The sequence below is a fragment of the Varanus komodoensis genome, unplaced genomic scaffold (genome assembly GCF_004798865.1).
Source record: "Varanus komodoensis strain SLA01 unplaced genomic scaffold, ASM479886v1 scaffold39, whole genome shotgun sequence".
Taxonomy (NCBI): domain Eukaryota; kingdom Metazoa; phylum Chordata; class Lepidosauria; order Squamata; family Varanidae; genus Varanus; species Varanus komodoensis.
Window position 1 is genome coordinate 1943546 of NW_025335922.1, and position 18532 is coordinate 1962077.

The following is an 18532-nucleotide window of genomic DNA, read 5'->3' on the forward strand; positions in this document are numbered from 1 at the left end:
CACAAGTTGCCTGATTTAAACCAATCCATGGCAGAAACAGTGTAAGGCCCAACCTGCTACAATTTACAAGCAGAATGCAAGCAAATCTTACCTATGACAGTGAGTCCTAGTTGCAGATTTGCCCATGATCAATCAGAAGAAGAGGAAAAGAATTGCTTTAGCCTGATTCAGGGAGCACTTGCAACAGAGTGCTTGAACAACACAAGGTAAGATGCTTTAGGTAAGGACCTTACACAAAACATATCTAGCTTAATCAATTATATTTTCTCTGTACTGGAATAACAACTCCCAAGCTTGGTTCTTCAGTTGTTGTTGGGCCACAGCTCTTATTAGCTGCATCCATTGGCCAAGTTGGCTGGAGACAATGAAACTCACAGTCCAACATGTGGTGATTCAAGATTGAGAATCACTGACCTAGAGGTTTTATCTCTTCTTGTCCCTGGCCTTCCCTGCTTTTCTTTTCAATTTCCAAGCTCAACCAACCCAACTCTTCTATCCTCAAGGCTTAAAGATGTCCATTACCTTCCCGGGGCTCTGCCTCTTTTCCTAGGAAACGTCCAGCAGACCGTGCATCTACTACTTGAAACTGGCGCAATTCAATGTTCTCCTTGATATCTGTGTGCGTCTTCACCAGTGATTTGTCTAAAGAGGCATGGAATTCTGCGGGGACAGGTCGGGTCTTTCCAGAGCTGACTGGGTACCCCTCCCGCAGCCAGTTTTTCAGCCCACCATCTAGGAGGGAAACAGCATCATGCCCAAAGGCTCGGAACATCCACCAGACACGGGGGGCTGAGAAGAGACCCTGGTCGCTTCCATCATACACCACAACATGGGAGTCACTGTTAACTCCCAGCTTGCCAACGTACTCTGCAAACTCCCCTGCAGTGGGTAGCATGTGATCGTAAGGCGATGTGCGATCGCTGCACTGATCAATGTCAAAGAAGGCAGCCCCAGGGATGTGGCGTTCCTCAAATTCACTCCGGGGATCACGCTTCATTTTAGGGAGGTACCAGGAAGCATCCAGGAGCCGCACGGACAAGCCAGCTTGTGAAGATTTGATTGCTTCCGACACCCACTTTGCTGACACCAAAGCCCGGTAGAGTAACTGCTGAGACATTGTTTCCACACCCTGTTCCAATTCAGAAACTACTTGAGGTTTCACTGGCCTCTCCACACTGTGGGGAAAGAAGACAAACATCAATAAAGGGGAAAGAGGTCATCTGCCAAAGATTTTCATGTAAATAAACAGAACAGCTAATTCAGCCTATTCTGTGGCCAAATTAAGACGGAATGGCTTTGGCCTAAGAAACTATGGTTCAACAGAGCACAAGCAAGTGCTAAGATCAAACTCTCCTTCCTCTTCTTGTGGGTCTCTTAACACCCATACTGACAAACTGTGGTTTAAGCACTCCCACTGAACTAGGAGAGCCTGGTTCAGACATCACTGAGAAACTGTGCTTTGACAAACCAGAAAGTTGCTTCTAGAGGCACACAGACTAGAGGAAGACAGGTGGCGGACTGCCAGAGTCTGGTTTATTCCTGCTTCCAAGAAACCATTGTTAGATCTGAAACCATCCAATTCCTCACACTCCAAATAGGGAGCTTTCTACATTTAGGTTAGAAAACTTTGTAGATCTGACAGGTGTTAGCAGAGAATTTTGAAAGAGAAAAATGTTGCTGGATGTGCAAAAATCTTTAAGTTCAATTTTAGCTGAGAGCAGTTTTAGCATCTGGTTTTCTAGAAAGAGCTATATGGGAATTTCCATTTTTCTGTCTCATTTCCTGTGCAGGAACAGATGCTTGCTACATTATAGCCCTCTCAATTGTTTTCTCCTCCTGATCCTTTTTGTTTATTCCAAAACAGGAGAGAAGATAGAATAAAGCATGTACTTTGGCCTTAAAATAGTGCCATCTTTCTGTGACACGGGAACTATCAATATCCACTGAGGGTTCTTTCTTCACTAGTGGATCTCCAAGCAGTTACCACCATGAACTATGGCACTTTTTGGTTCACACATGCATGTTCATTGCTTGGTGAGCACACCAAGTGATTTGTGAATGGCCCATTACAGGCCCATATGCAGCCAGGCACTTGATATTAATCCAGCATAGTATAGTACTTTTCAGTGGAGTCAATTCAGCTGCTGTGCATCAAGTATTTACTGTACAGATATATGAACTCTAGTCTGACCTCAAAATTGCATGGCACAGCATGTGCAATCTCTTACCCCCTGTGGTGTTATTAGGAATGTTGAAGAAATCTGCAACGGATTCCAGTAAGTTCAAATGTTTACACCTGCAGCCTGCAGATTCCAGTGAGCCAGATTTTTCAAAGTCATGCAGGCTTGCACTCTGTTTTTAAACTTTGAGACAGTAAATGTCAGTGAGATTTGCCCAAATTCACACTTGTGTTAAGTTGAATAGAATTCTCCTACCTCTGTAAACATATCTATTTTGTCAGTAAGTGAAATTTGCCTGTTCATCTGTGGAACAAATGGATGGATTTAAAGAAATCTATACATCCCTAGCTGTAATACTGCCAATTTACAAAAGTACATTGGGTTGGATCCAAATGGTCATATTCGTGCTGAGTAACTTAGGTCTCACTGATTTCAATGGGTCTTACTCCTAGTATGAACTGCCGGAAAGATGAACAAATGCATCCTAGATCAAATCAAGCTAGAACTTCCCTTGAAAGCAAAAATGACCAAACTGAAGCTGTCATATTTTGAGCACATCATGAGAGGGCAAGACTCACTAGAGAAAACAATCATGCTGGGGAAAGGCAAAGGCAGAAGAATTGGTTGACCAAATATGAAAGCAATTGACTCCATAAAGGTAGCTGCAGTTTTGAGTTCACCAGAGCTGAACGGATCTGTCAAAGACAGCACATTTTGGAAAGCATTCAATTCATAGGGTCTCTATAAGCTGGAGACAAAAGAACATAACAAACAACCCCCATTATATTATTATTACCATTATCACGTTGAATTTATATCCTGCTTTTTTTCCTTTTGTGAAAGGTGGCCTACATAGCTCCATTTTTATCCTCACAACAACCCTCTAAGGTAGGTTGGGCTGAGAGTCTGTGACTCGCCTGTAGTCACCCAGTGAGCTTCGGTTCCAAGTGGAGCCTGGAACCTGGATCTCCCGGCTTCCCAGTCTAACCACCACATCACCCTGGCACTTGAAGACTGGTTCCTAGCACCATGGCTGTCCATTTGGTGATGCATCCTGGTGGTAGAGGCAGAAACAGGGTGGATGAAGAATTATACAGTGTCTCCTCTGCTCAGCATGTTCATATGGAGCACAAAATGGTTTTCTGTCATAGCAGCCTTCTCTAACCCGATGCCCTCTGGAAGTGCTGGAGTTCAATTCCCAGAATGGGATGCTAGAAGCTACAGGACAATACACCTGGAGGGTCCCAAGCTGTGAAGGCTGTGTCAGGGAAAGGAATCTGGATTTCCACTTCTGTTATTAATTAATTAAATTAAATGTTTAATTTAGAATGATTTCTAGGCTGCCTCTGTGGGTAGAACCCTTGACAGATGTAAACCGTATTAGAGCTATAAAACGCTGCCTACTTGTGCCAAAATTCACAGCAGTAGTGCAGCTCGCTTCCGTAGTTCCATATTTTTTTTAAGGAACAATGACTGCTGTCACACCCAGGTTGGCATGTAAGTATCAAAAGAATATCATGTTGAGTTGCAGCCATACACAAATCCAAAGACTAAACTTTCAACAGATGTTTAAGTGGGCATGTGAAACCACACCCTTCATTTTCCAAGTTAATCTGGACTCTTGGAGCCACCATCAGCTGAACCCAGTGGGTACATGCCAGAACCCTAAAAACATTACTGCCACAATCTCTTCCAGAGAGAGCTAATGTCCCAACTTAGGGAGCTAGGTTTTCCATGGCACATTTTGCCAATAACTAGCATATAATTGGTGCTCAAGAGCTTAGCCATATAACCAAGATCCACTACTCATCCCCCAGAATATGTGAATACAGAAAAGTCTCTGAGCATGAGCAAAGTGCTTTCCAAAGAGACATGCACAGATTCATTTTGAAGTAGACATACATGAATTTATAGCTATTTTTCATGGATTTATTTGTAATCTATTTATTTATGGAATTGGCTGAGACAAAATGCAGCCGTATCTGCTGGTTTAGATGGTTTTAAAGGGGAATCAGGCATTTATGGATGGTAAATCTAATCAGTCACTCTTCCCCATGAGAGGAAACTTTGAGAGCTAACTTTCAAGTCCAGAGGCAGGACATCTCTGAGTAACATGTATGTGAAAGAGAGGGGAGGGATAATTTCTTGTCTTTGTGCCCTACTTATAGAATGTCTGAGTAGAAGAACCTTTACTCTTATCCATTAGGACTGTTCTTATGCTCTTAATGGATTAGTTGTGCACACAGTTAAAAGGCTGGGGGAGCAGAGTTTGGGGAATATTTATTATAAGCTTTACATGCCATCTTTCCTCCTCTTGCAAGGAGCCCGGGATGGCTTATGTGGTCTTCCTCCTATTTTAGACTCACAACAACCCTATGAGGCACAGCAGACTGAGGCAATCACTAGCTGAGACTGAGTCATGCTCTGACCTTCATGGCCAAAATCGGTACTAAAACCTGGATCTCCCAAGCCCCAGTTTAACACTTGAACCAGTACACCATAATGTGCTTTTTCAATGTTTAGGTGATACATACACATCTGAGCAGACAGTTAGAGAAGGCTCTAGGATTAAGAGAAACTAGGCTAGGAATCCTCAGTGTTCTCTGACTTGAAAGAGCCAGAGTATACAAACAGAACACCATTTGTGTGCTGCTTCGGATCGTGTCCATGCAAAGTGAGAATGGCATTGCTGTTGGGAGACCTGGCACCTTTTTGCAAGCCTTGGAACCATGCAAATGCTTGAGCTTGCCACTCTGCAGAGCATCCATTCACTCAGGCAGCAAGTGAGGAAAATGGAAGCCTATTTCCTGTCAAGCTCATCATTCAGTAGGTTAAAGTACGTCAAAAGTCCACAGTCCAGAAGTGGGTGGGACTGTAGCTAGAAGGAAGTGCAGGTTGCAAAGCAGACAGAATTTAAAATAGGCCATGGTCCGCCACCCCACAGTTCTATTTAGGCCCCTGTGCAGCTACCTCTGCTTTCAGAGATTCGGCAACAGCAACTAAAGATGGGGTTTGCTCAGTAGTAGTATTCTAAATATGAAATGCCTTCCATTTCTCTTACACTTTGCAGCAGCTTTCCTCTGGTGCCCACCAGGCACATGAATGCCCAAGACTGCTAGCCTGGCTATCTGGGGCTCTTGGGAGTCAAAGTCCCAGACCTGTGAAGGCCATCAGAGTGGAGAAGGCGTTTTTATGGCCTAATTTCTTTAACACTGGCTTTCTTGCCCCCAATGCACGAATTATTTGCTATTGCACTTCTGTGCCTCCTTTGCCCTTAGACCAAGTGATTATGGGATTCAAAATGACCTTTGAAGAAAGATGGGAAAACAAAGATTTTTAAGAAATAGATGCCATAAATTCCTTCCTGTGTGTAAGAGAAGGGAGGAATGTCTCTTCTAAAATAGCACTGACTGCATGTGTTTATTCACAAATTACTGAAAACCACCATATTTAAAATGATTTTTTTAATCTGTTCCCTTCTTAATCAATTAAGAAGGTGGTCTTTCAGTTCAACTCTGCACTCTAGCTTATATTACACAAACATTTCCTTTGATTGACTAGCTCTTTATCCTAGCTCCATGGAAACCAGCTATAATTGCTGTTGTAAAGAAAGCATTCTTGGCATCATTCCATTTTGTGGACAGTTTCATAGTCATACCAGATCATAGGAGTATTCCACTGCCTGAAAATAGGCAATGCTCACCCCGGGTCTCTGAGCTGGGAAGTGGCTCTGACCTCAGAAAGAGCCCCAGCACCTCTTACTGCAGGTCAGATGGCCCTCTATTTCCCCTGCAGAAAAAAGTGATGAGATACAGCACTAGCAACTCAGACTGTAGACAAGTTTGCTTCCTCTTTCCGGGGGGTGGGGAGTACTTGTTCTAGGTCTTCCTCAACCTGATGGCCACCAGATGTGCCTCGCTGCAATTCCCATCAGCTGCAGTCCCAACACATCTGGAGGGCGCCAGTCTGGGGAGAGCTGTTATGGTCGTGCAGGGAGAGCGTCCATTCACTCGGTCGCGGACGCCCCTTCTCCCCAGGCGAGTGATCCAGCTCCTCGCCCGTCCACCCCGCTTTCTACCCGCGGGCCCACGGAGGCGGGATTCTTGTGGGATCAGCTGACCTCCGAGCACATGGGCGGGCGTCCCTCTACGCCTTCCGCATTGAGCCCCCACCCACGGAACCCCTCCATAGGATCCTCCCTCCTTGTCCTCCTCTGTACCTCTGCGCCCTTCCGATTGCCCTGACTCCGCGAAAGCAAGCTCGCTCCGAGGTGTTCAAAGTGCCGCACTCAGGCAGGCTTCTTCCTGGTCTATGAAGCCCTTCTTGCCCCTCATTCGCGTCGACTCCTGGGCGGAGACAAGGGCCACATCCCACTTCGCCGTCCAGTAGAAGAAAAGTGACAGGGCGAACCAACTCGTGGCAGGCAAGAGGGGAATTAAAATAAAATCGCCCAACCCGAACGTGGAGATCGGACCGCTCTTCGGATCCGAGTCGCTAAGACCACCTCTGACTCCACCGTAGGGGCTTCTGCGGAGATTTGGCGAGAGAATGACCCCTCCAGTCCTTCCCTGAAGGAGGAAACGGGACCCTCCCCCCCACCCCATAAGCCCGGACATGCTTCCTGTCCTAACGCGCTGCTGAACCTAACGGGAAGACGCGAGGCGGGGTGGGGCTATATTTTGGGTTGGGGAGAAGTGCTTTGTAATAGGGTATGGCTAGGAAAGCACGCGTCTCGCATCGCTAAGAACCGCAGAGAGGTTTTAAAAAGATGCCCACCGGGTTCCTTGCAGGGCTTGAGAATTCTGGCCAGTTGTGCCACAAGCATAACTTGTTCAAAGCACCCGGCATTCTCATCCCCTTTTATCATCTAAACGCGTGTGTTTGCACAAATCTGATGACCCAATAAAAAGGGGAAACGAGCCAGCCCCTGTCGTCTTCACGCCTCAGTGGTAAGCATAGAGAGAGGTGACGGGGGGAGGGGGATCCAGGGCGTCCAGAGAATCATCAAAGCTCCATCGGAGAGGACAGAACAAGACAGAAAAAGGCTAATCTTCTATCTGCTTTTCTGCTTGTTAAAAGCCTGGGGCGCATGGATTCCCAGGATTCAATATTCCGCTGCCTTGTGACCTTGGGTGTGTCCTTTAATGGCACTGTGTATTCAGAGTAAATCTGAATTCGCATACCCTCACGGTTCTACCAAGCATAGTGATTTTATAGCGGAATTCTATTAGAATTCCGTGGAAGTTAAAGCCCTGCTGTGTCCAATACCCCCCCCGCCCCCGCTCCCAAACACACACACACATGTTGAGGATCGCAGCAGTCAAAACCTTATTTCAGAACTGCAAGGTCCCAGGAAAAGAGATTGGGCCTCAACACTATCTGCTGGTTGTCAGGTTTTGTTCTGCCACCTGTCCCTTTAGTTTCCAGTTAATGACCAAGTAAGTGTTTGAAGAATGAAAAGTCTATGTGCCGCACGGGGCTGCTACACACACGCAACAAAAGTTCCCAGCAGTAACCAACCTGGATACATGGCATGAATCGTTGGAGCATTTCCAATCAATTAACTAGTTTCTCTTTAAAACTCTCCCTTTTTCATTTGCAGGGAACACTTGATGTTCCCAGCCTTCCTGGGAATCTTATGTGTCGTTTCCCCTTTCAGGTTTGCCCTTTGCCCCACTGCCAGCCAGTCACTATCACTTACTGTGAAGCCTGATACATGTTCACGCTAGTTGCAGCACAGCCCCAGACAGCTGAGTCACGGATGTTCTAACCCCACAGTCCTTCTGTGAGAATGGGAAAGAAGGAACAGGAGGAGGGAGAGGCACTGGAGATACGTTTGTTTCATCTTAACACCTAATTCATATTCTCAAAGCCAGCCAAGTATTTTGGGAGAAAGGCTGCCTAGGATTGGCAGCGTGTTGTGGGAGGGCCTGTATGTCAGTCCAAAGTCCAGACATGAATAGAAATGAATGTGGCTCAACTTTGTTTCCCTGCCCCCTGTTAGTTGATTGGTGGAGAATCAGACACTGGAGCTTAGGGCTTTGGAGAGCCTCTCTTTTCTCCACATTCCCATCTGCTAGCTGAAGTCTCTCTTCATCGATCCACCTAGTCTTAGCTAATATGGTGCAGCAAGCATTATACAGAGCTCTGGTCTCCACCAAATGGCTAGCAGAAGCTGTGAGGGCCAATAAGATTGGTCCTCAGCTGCGGGTGCTAGATGCCTCCTGGTATGAACCTGGCACAAGAGAGGCACAGAAAGAGTTCCAGGAACGGCACATCCCTGGCACCTCCTTTTTTGATATTGAAGAGTGCAAAGACAAGTCATCACCCTATGAGCTCATGCTGCCCAGTGAGAAACACTTTGCTGACTATGTTGGCAACCTGGGCATCAGCAACGACACACATGTAGTTGTGTATGACGGAGACCACTTGGGCAGCTTCTATGCACCGCGGGCCTGGTGGATGTTCAGGGTCTTTGGGCACCGAACTGTTTCAGTTCTGAATGGGGGGTTCAAGAACTGGGTGAAGGAAGGCCACCCTGTGACATCGGAGATCACCCAGACGAAGCCAGCTGTCTTTAAAGCCACCCTTAACAGCTCACTCCTGAAGACTTATGAGGATATTTTGCAGAATATTGAATCCAAACGATTCCAGTTGGTGGATGCCAGATCAGAAGGGAGATTCCAAGGAACAGAACCTGAGCCTGGGAAGGCAGGTAGGAGCACTCCAAGACCACTTCCACCATGAGGGAATGTTTACTGACATTGATTCTGATGTGGCTAATATTGGTTCACTCCTTTAGGACCCCTTTTCACCATAGGCTTAAATCCCTTACATGCTTTCTTACTCCACTAAGAAAAGGCATAACACTTTTCTAATTAACATGCATAGAACTGGATGTGTGCCTAACTAAAAGTTATCCAGCAGAGCCAGATTTTTTCAAAAGGCTGGGCATATTTAGATTCAGGATTTCCTCCTCACTCCTTACCAGTTTAGAAGAATGAAGTAACTTGGGGTGGGGGGTACCTTAATTACACCTTCCTTGCCTCCTTCTTATCCTGTGGCATAAGTAGTTATAGATATCAGAAAGCTAGAGGATCCCTTTTTTCTTTAGGGCTCCATATTGAACAGTAACAGAATCTACTACTAACAGTTCTCTCCTTGTTGGCATTCACATTAGCCATTAATACTGCCCAAGTTGATTAACACTCTGTGAAATTAAGTTCCCTAGTAACTTAAGGATTCTGCTGCTCATTTTCCAATTCTTTGTTCATTTGTTGCATAAAACAGAGCCTGCTTGGTCTTTGCCTTCCCCCCCCCCCCCAAAACCAGCCTGCTTAACAGTTGCAAAAGAAGGCCATATCTCACCTACTTGTATGCTCTTTCCCCTCCTTGATAATGTATATGAGATTGCTGAGCTGCAACTTTTGATTAGTTCAGACAAAGGGCAAAAGCCACAGCAGTGGGAGCAGGGAAAGGTCTGCATACATGTGTGTGTCGGACAAGCACTGTAGCCTGCTGGGACAGAATCCTGATGAATAAACACCAAGTTAACAATTTCCCAGTATTACCACACAAAGCCAACCCGGTTTTTTGTGTGTCTTGACCAGCAAATAAATCAAAAGTGTCAGGACTGGGCCTTCAACTGTTAGGCGTTTTCTAAAGAGAAAAACACTTTGCTGGAAATAAAAGTCTTTACCAAAAAATGTGACAATAGCTCCTGTGTCCTTTTTTCACTGTGTATATTGCAATCAGTGTGGTTTTGTAGGGTCTGCTCCAGGTTCAAGGGGGCCTTCTGGCAAAGTTCCATTTGTTGGGCCACAGCTCCAGCATTAGCAACCTGCCTTAGGATCAGCAGCCCTTGTGCCAGAGGATCTGTTCATGGCAGCAATAGCAGCACTGAGATCTTCCATTTGATCCTTCCACGGTGGCCCAGTATAGCATTGCTCCAAGACGTGGCACAGAATTTAAAATGCTGATCATACCACCACACCACCATTAAACAAAATCAAGCTGAGGGGTATTGAGAACGGATGGGTGGCCCAAGTCCAGTGTAAGTTTTGACACTGCCAGGCCGTTCTGGTGGGATTCTACGCAGAAGCCCTTTAGTTAATTATCAAAAGGCATTTTGTTTTTTCTTCCTTATTTTTTATGGCACAAAACAAGATGCCATGCTGGAAATCCTAAAAGGACTATAACCTGACAACATCTGGACACATACCCACTCATAACATTCTATGAATAATTCAAGGCAGTGCCAGAATAACAGCCTGATCTAGAAGCAGCCTTAAATCTGAGGGTGTGGTGCAGCAGCTGCCCAAGAGTACAGGATTTGAACTCAGGCCCTCATCTGTTCTGCTGTATTTATGACTACTCATTTCTTCTCCTGTGGACACACTTAGCATATCTCAAGGGTAGAGATCTTGTCACTCTCTAGATATTTCGGCCTACATTCCCCAGAAAACCTGGACCACTGCTTATGTTAGCTAGGCCTTATTAGCTTAGCTAATGATTCTTAGGGTAAGTCTTTGCAGGCGATCTAAACAAGTTTTTTAGAAAAAGACCTAACCAAAGCCACCCATGCAAAAGTTTAGTCCAACTTCAGAATCTTTCTTAGAAAGTCTGTGTCAGCAACACGTGAAGAATCTGGTTGGCAGGTAAGAATTCATCGGGTTCCTTTGTCTCGGTTCCCCAGACTCTAGCCTGCTTTATCTCTGCCTTAAGTCCAGTTCACACCAAGCATTTGTGTGGACCTGCATCAGGAAGCAGGTCCAAGTGAATCCGTGAGGCCAGCTTGTGCACATGTTCTGTTTTGCACATAGGACTTGCAGTCTTTGTGTACTTTGCAGACTTTGCACAAAAAATGCATGCTTTCTGCAGAGGATTGTGTACTTTGCATACATTGTTTATATACTCTGCATACTTCACACACAGAATTACATGTTTTGTGCGAAGAAGCCACTAGCCTTCCCAGTTTTCCGTGACTTGATCTTGGCTTGGCTGTCTTTCTGGCCAGGGCCAAGTGCAGGACAGAAGTCTGGTAAGTACAAGAGAGCCGGGTTCTGGCTGATCCTCGCAAGTATAAAGTAATGCTTGTTGCAGCAAAAAATCCCAGCTTCAAGTATATGCTGATAGGCTCTGAGTTAGCAGTGACAGAGCAGGAAAAGGATCTTGGGGTGGGGGTGGACAGCTCAATGAAAATGCCAGCCCAGTGAAACAGCAAAGTCCATGCTAGGCATAAGTTGGAATGGAATAGAAAATAGAACTCCCAAGATCTAACTTCTCTTATGCAAATCCTTGGTACAACTTCACTTAGAATATTGTGTCGAGTTCTGATCCCCTCACCTGAATAAGGACATCATTGCATTGAAAACAGTACACAGAACTCAATGAAAATGATCAGGGGGCTGAAGCAACTCCCCTATGAGGAGTATCCTCACAACAACTGGGACTAATCAGCTCAGAAAAAAGGTGAATAAGAGGAGATATGATAGAGCTTTTTAAAATTATGTATGGAGTGGAGAAAATGGAGACGAACACATTTTTCTCCCTCCTATAACACTCAAACTCCCCAAAGCTGAGTGGTGGAAGGCTTAGGACAGGCAAGAGAAAGTACTTTTGTCACGCATTGTATAGCGAACTATGGAATTCACTGTCACAGGAAGAGGTGATTGCCACCAATCTGGGTGGTTTTTAAAAAGGATTGGACAGAATCATGAGAGAGGAGGCTATCACTGGCTACTAGCCCTGTTCCTTCACCAGTTGCTGATGATCTTGGGCAGACTGAGGTCTTGTACCCATCCTGCCTGAGTGATCCTGCAGGCAGAGGGTTTTGCCACTGGGTATACAGAGTGCTGGCCTAGATGGACCTGTGGTCTGCTCCAGCATAGTTTTTCTTATGGTTTTACAATCCATAGCAAACAAGGATTCAAGTTCAATGAAAAGTGTAGCAGTGCTTCTCATGGCAGGTTCTTAAGTACCCAAGACATGATGGAGCATCCATGGGAAGAATGTCCCAAGAGGCTCACTTGGTAGTAGGTCCAAGTGAGAGGATCTGGGGCAGTAAAGCTGTGAATGTTCCTTGCAAATGCTCCCAAAGTAGGCATCAGCTGAAAAGTGAGTGTGTGGTTGCGGGAGCCCTCCTCCTGAACAGCAACCAACAAGGGACCGTAGCCCATCTACCCTTCAGGGTTGATGCTTCAACCTGCGTGACACCTCCAAAAACCACCCCTTCTTCTGTTCGGTTCTCACAGAGAGGCTGCCAACTTCCTCCCTGGCCAAGGCCGGAACCAGATGCTGGACAGCAGCCAGTTACCTCCTGCCTGCATTCCCCTGGAGCACTGACAGAGATAATAAGCTTGCGCTGATTCTGACATTCCACAGCCTGAAGGGGCCCAAACCCTTCAAGAGCACTTCTGACCAGATTATAGCTTGTATCTGTAAGGCTGTTTGCAGGGCTGGAGCTGAGCCACAGCAAATTTGGCCCCTATGCCTGTGGTTCCCCACCCCTGCTTAGTATCCTTACGCAAACAGAAGTAAAGTAAACATATGAAAACATTTCTGTACCTGCTAGAGCTTAATGTGAACCTCTTCAGCCTCCTCCTACTTTCCATCTTAAGACTGTAACCAAACGCCAATTCCACGTCTTGGACATCAGCCTTTTTTTCTACCCCACCAACACTTTTAGTATTATATTGCATTTATAGCCCACCATTTTTCTTCTCACAAGGAACCCAAGGTGGTTTTCATAGTTCTTGCCATCTTCTCAATTCTTGTCATCACAACAACCCTGTGAGGTAGGCTAGGGTGAGAGTCTGTGGCTTGCCCAAAGTCACCCAGTGATTTTTGTGGCCAAATGGGAACTAGATTTCCCAGGTTCCCAGTGCAACACTCCATCCATGAGACTTCACTGGCTCTCCTTTGTGCTTTTATCATCATCTTGCCTGGAGATGAAGAGTTCTGGAGAACTCAAAAGTTTGTGCAGTATTTTGCAACCATTGCATTGGCCTCAGAAACGTATTACAATGAAATGGAGTTAGGGTTCGGGGGAGGGTCCTCCACAAAGCCAAAAGTTCTATTGTCTTTGCTTTCTATGAAACCAGAGTAGTGCCTTCCTGAATCCTACTATTCCTTAAGATACGGGAGAAAAACTAGAGAAAGGATTCTTGCTACCTAGTCCATTCCAGATGTGTTGGGGTACACTCCTATCAGCCCCAGCCACCATGCTGGTAAGAGTTGTACTCTAACACATTTGGTGACACCAGTTTGGGGAAGGCTGGATTATTGTCCCAGAAGAGCTAGGATATCCCTACCCCATCCATCAAATTAATTAGTTCCTTTCAGCACCTCAGCCTATTATTCTGCCAAAGAGTTCCAGCTATTCATATGATAATAGGATATGAAAGATAATTGTGTGAAACATTTTAAAATGTAATCTGTCTTTCAGGAAGTCCTAATCTGTATATAATATTACTCAGGAAAATGAGCTTCGAGGAGTGTTTACTTTGTAATATATTGCTTTTTGGCTTCCCTTTAAAGCTTAAATGGAGTGGAAATGGTGTAAAACCAACATATTTTAGTCAAAAGCATAGGGTAAAGTAAATGGTTATCCTCAGAGCAATATTTATAGCCCCATGATGCTGAAGCGATTGTCCAGGGGAACCAACAAGCTCAAGCCAATTCCTGAGGAGCACAGAGGAGACAAATCACAAACCTAATGAGACAGAAAATGTCCATCTGGAAGGGTGGGAGACCAACTGTGACAGATTTCCAGAGGAATTGCTTTCCATAGGAACTGCTGCAGCTTTATCATTCCAGGCAGACCTCTCCACTTACAGCTCATGCATATATGTGTTTTGGAAAGGGTTGCCAAGCCTGCCAGTTTCTTTCAGATGCTATCTAAGTAGAGCAAGGGAACAAGGGATGTTTGAGATCTCAAATTCTCTGACTCACATCTTAATGCTCGCCTCGTGCCTAATTCCCATCTGTATTAGCAATTGCTGCTTACTCTGTATGAACAGGACATATGCACAAATCAAGCAGCAATCAAATGAGAAATTTGCGCAACATTCCCCAAATGTATGCAAGTTTCTGCCAACATGGGCTGATTCCTTCTACGGAGGAAATTTAAGCAAATCAGATCTGAACTGAGAATGGAATGACCCAGCATGTGTCTGGTAGAATTTGGGCAGAAATGTTCTTATGCTCATGTTCAGAGCTTCAAATGGAATATAAACCAACATTCTCATGCATCCTCATATCTTAGTGAAGGGGGGGGGGTCACAATGCCATGGCACAGTGCAGCAGAGTCCCATTGGGAAGTCTTGGCAGGTGAGTTTTTAAACTGTTTATTGAAAGGGGTGAGTTCAGAGGAGCAGCTGGGCTGATGAGCAAGAGCAGGACAAATATTCTGATGCCATGATGATTGCACATGGCACCATGAGGGTAGACATTCGGGGCAGATCTCCAGGGTCCCTCTCAACAGATTGAACAGGAGGGACCCCAAACATAGCAGGGCTAGTTTACCACATTTTGGCATAAATGAAATAATACATATGGCCATCTAAGGAGCTACCACCCCAAATAACTCTATTAAGTTCAGAGTTCAAAATCATCAGTGGTTGTATGATCAAACACAACTTGTGACACACCAGGCCAAACAAAGCTTGCATCAGATCACATAGTTTGTGCAATACCCTTGGCAACTTCCCATTTTGGTAATCCTACAGAGGAAACCAATACATCTTGAAGCCATAATTGTCCCTCTCCTCCCAAACAGGCCTGAACAATGGCTCCCTAATTAAAAGATTTGTTGAGTTAATACAAGCCAAGCAGGATGACTTAAAAAGAAAACCACATGGTGAGCTCTGGGTATTGGGTGGTATAGAAATTTTAAAAAAATGAAAAATGAAATGTATTGCAAAAGTCAGTAACAAAAGAAAAAACTTTGTTAGCATACTAGCCTATAAAGAAGTGTAAGAAGCTATTGGTAAGGTGATTCCAAACTGTATACCCTCTTCCCTTCCAGACTCTCAAACTTCCCGCACATGCCTCTAAGGCAGATAGATCCTCTTGCTTCAGAGCCAATGACTTAGAGGACTTGACACTTCTCAGCCAGTCTGGTCTCCAGCAGATCCTGGGCCCTGGGATGAGTGATCGCTTATCCTCTCTCCAGCTCATTAGCAGGCTCATGCTGCTTTCCCATATTGTGTGAAGCTGAATGACTCTCAGCTCCTGCCTGGCTTATTGCTGGGTCCACTAGTCCTGGCATCCCAACTGTAGATTCTGACACTTCCTCTTTATCTGAGCCAGATTTTTCTCCGTATCTCTAGAAGGCTTTTTGCAGCAGAAATGGGCCCAGTTCCTACAAGAAACCATATCATTTATGGCTACATTAGTTGGGTGGGGCATGAGTTATATAATTCCTAAATGTGCCCCCAAGCAACTCTTGAAGCATTTCCACTTTTGAATACATGTCAATCAAAATATTTTGCCTCTAACCTCTTGCATGTGCCAAAATGTATGTTCTGTCACTTCACAAGTAAAAGCATTTGGAATGAGACATCTGGAGATGGTTACTAGCAATAGCTGATGCTATGCAAATGCTAGAAGTCCCCAAGTCAAAACAGGAGAGCTGGAAAGCCTGGTTGTAAAGGAGAACCTAAATATGGCAGACATCATAGAAGTTTAGAATGGATACAAACTTTATGGGAAGGACCAAGAAGGGTGTACTGGAGAAGATGTTGCTCTTTAAGCCAAAGGGGTTATAGAGTCCAGCAGACTCAGAAACCTAGGACGCACGCCCACACACATGCACACACACACACACTGTGCTCCTTCAACTGGTTCATCTGACAACACCATCCAGTGAGGATGACCTAAACCCTCTGAACTCAGAGCATTACAGGCATCAAATGGAGGGTGAACGAGTAGTGAAGACAGGACTGTCCTGCACCTGCTCATGAGTAGGAGAGGCTGAGGCATCACCAGGGTACATCACCTCCTACTGGAGCTTTACTGCTCCCCTTCCCACCCCACAGAATGGCCCCATACCCCATGGCTTGGAGATCAGTCTTATGAGGTAGGATATTCTGTGGTAAGGCTTCCAGCTTTGACCTTGGAATGTGTTTCTGAGGTCAAGGCTGGAATTCCAACCTTTTCTATGACTGTCTAGACAGGGTTTAGCAGCTAGAGGACCTGCACCCTTAATCTATCTTCAGATTGTGACATGCTGTTGTGAGCTGGGTGTCCCCTCTCAAGCAAGACAGTCTCTCTAGCACTTCTTGTAAGCATCTTTATTCTACATAGAAGACTCTAAGCATTCATGAGCCTCTGAGCATACACAAAGAGATGTTTAACCTTCTCTGCCCCCCTTTACTCCAAGGCTCTTTGCTTATGAACCCTTTGGGACCTATCTCTGGAAGGAGGGGTGCTGTGGAACTGGGTGCGCCTACACTCTGCACTCCGAGACCCTGACTGGGCCAGCCTGCAGCTGTGCTGGCAGGCCCTCGGGCCCATGCCTTCAGGAGGCTGGCGTTCTCCACCCGAGAGACTACCCATGTCCAAATATCCCTCCCGTCCTTCGTCTGCTCCATTCCCATAGGCGGGAGGGAGACTGTGCCCCATGGGTGTCCTTGAGCTACTTTCATCCATAGCAGGCTCAGACTGGGACTGTGGGGGAGAGTCTGCAGTACAGGTTTGTCTGCAACAACAACAGTTCTGTTATCAGAGTGTGAGCTCTGAGCCTTGTCTGGGTCAGCCAACTCCACATCATCCTCAGAGTCTGAGTTCTCAGTCCCACCAAAACAGGCCGTTTCTCATGCACGCCTGGGAACCTCACCAAAGCAGGCGCTCATCACACAATCAGGTTCTTCTCTCACCAAGGCTTAAACGTTAAATGTTTAGAGCCAGTCCTTCAATGGATGAAATAATAATTTGGACATTGAAGTTGAGCATCTTTTATTTACCACCAGATGATCACTGCCAGCTTTAACTTAATCTGGGTTGTTGAGGAAGGCCTTCCAACAGGAAATGTGTCTTGCAGAGTCATTCTCTGGACTATGGGTGTCCTTTATCAAGCCCCAGGCTCATTTCAATTCCTTCGATTCAATGTTTAATGCAAGCTTTGAAATTTTGCAAGCTTCATTTGGGATGTAACAGAAATTGTGTTCTTTGTACACAATTGTAAAAGATTTATGAAACTGTGCATAATCTAACTTGTTCATCTGGTCTTGTTCGTTTTAGAAATCACCTTTTCATACCTTCTCCACTGTCTTTTGCCTTCCCACTTGTAGCTTTTCAGGCAAAAGAAATAATTCGCTTCAGGGAATTACTGATCTGGCCTTTGTTCTTCCCCGTTTTAGGGCTTGAACCAGGTCATATTCCAGGCAGTGTGAACATGCCTTTTTTCAGTTTCTTAACTGAGGAAGGATTTGAGAAGAGCACAGAAGAAATCCGGAGGATGTTTGAGGAGAAGAAAGTGGATCTTGACAAACCAGTGATTGCCACATGCCGTAAGGGGATCACAGCCTGCCATATTGCCCTAGCAGCTTACCTGTGTGGCAAACCTGATGTGTCCGTTTATGATGGATCTTGGTCAGAATGGTTTCGTCGCGCCCCACCACAACATAAAATTTCTGAGTGGAATCGCAGTAAGGCTTAAGCAAGGGAATGTCTTCCCACCGTGCTTTTCCCTATTCATGCTATGAAGTTTGGTTCTGTATGATTTCTAACAATGATCAAGAGTGGGGATATGGCTGAAGTTCCTGTTCCTTTGTGATTGTCTAGTTGTCTAATCCAGTGGCACTGTGACTGTTTTTTATTTTCATAATCTGATAATTGAATTAAACAGAGTCTCTGATCAAGTGGCCTTTTCTTTCTGTGTCTTTTGTTACTACCCATTGCTGAAGTTTCTGTTATTGCTGTTATTAGCATTCACAGCCTTTAAATACTGCCTTTTCATTGCACAGAGCAACACAGGGATGTGGCCAAATTTGTTCCTTCTGCATGGAAAGAGAAGTCTTCTATAGGACAGTGGAGCAGGCCATGGAATTAGAGTGCACGATTAGATAGGAAAATGTCCTATAACTCCCAGTATCGTCCAACCCAGCCAGCTATGTTCTCGCCATCCAAGAGGGGTCGCCCCCATGCTGTTCCTGCCCTGCATAGGATGCTCGTAATCCACTGAGTTCAGAGGCGTATGAGCATCTCTGTTGGGCATGCCCTAAGGCAGTGGCGGCAAACCTATGGCACGCATGTCCAAAGGGGCACACAGAGCCCTCTCTGTCAGCACGCAATCACCCCAGCAGCCATGCGCATATTCGGAAAGATTAAGGGCACCCGGCAACGACTTC

At 45.5% G+C, this 18532-nt stretch overlaps 2 protein-coding genes across 6 annotated transcripts; one reads left to right on the forward strand and one right to left on the reverse strand.

Moving 5' to 3' along the window:
- Positions 1 to 68: 68 nt before the first annotated feature.
- Positions 69 to 8037, reverse strand: MPST (mercaptopyruvate sulfurtransferase). Of its 5 annotated transcripts, none has more exons than XM_044441259.1 (2): positions 7882 to 8037; positions 69 to 1175 (listed from the first exon to the last, which is right to left on the reverse strand). In XM_044441259.1, exons 1-2 carry the CDS (start codon positions 7896 to 7898, stop codon positions 506 to 508), a joined length of 687 nt encoding a protein of 228 aa, XP_044297194.1. In that variant the 5' UTR covers positions 7899 to 8037; the 3' UTR covers positions 69 to 505. The 5 variants fall into 5 exon arrangements, with proteins under 5 accessions (XP_044297194.1, XP_044297195.1, XP_044297196.1 ...); XM_044441260.1 differs by lacking the exon at positions 7882 to 8037 and adding an exon at positions 5839 to 5872; XM_044441261.1 differs by lacking the exon at positions 7882 to 8037 and adding an exon at positions 2759 to 2946 and having other exon boundaries at positions 70 to 1175.
- An 80-nt stretch (positions 8038 to 8117) lies between these two features.
- On the forward strand, positions 8118 to 18043 carry TST (thiosulfate sulfurtransferase). The gene is made up of 2 exons (XM_044441258.1): positions 8118 to 8895; positions 17543 to 18043. The coding sequence occupies exons 1-2, from the start codon at positions 8301 to 8303 to the stop codon at positions 17839 to 17841; spliced, it is 894 nt and encodes a 297-aa protein (XP_044297193.1). The 5' UTR covers positions 8118 to 8300; the 3' UTR covers positions 17842 to 18043.
- The last annotated feature ends 489 nt before the right edge of the window (positions 18044 to 18532 follow it).

What these genes read in the sequence shown, in the direction of transcription:
- TST (XM_044441258.1), top strand. Translation starts at nt 8,301, where the DNA reads ATGGTGCAGCAAGCATTATACAGAGCTCTGGTCTCCACCAAATGGCTA. An exon ending in ACCTGAGCCTGGGAAGGCAG is followed by an intron (nt 8,896 to 17,542) that starts GTAGGAGCACTC and finishes TCCCCGTTTTAG; the next exon opens with GGCTTGAACCAGGTCATATT.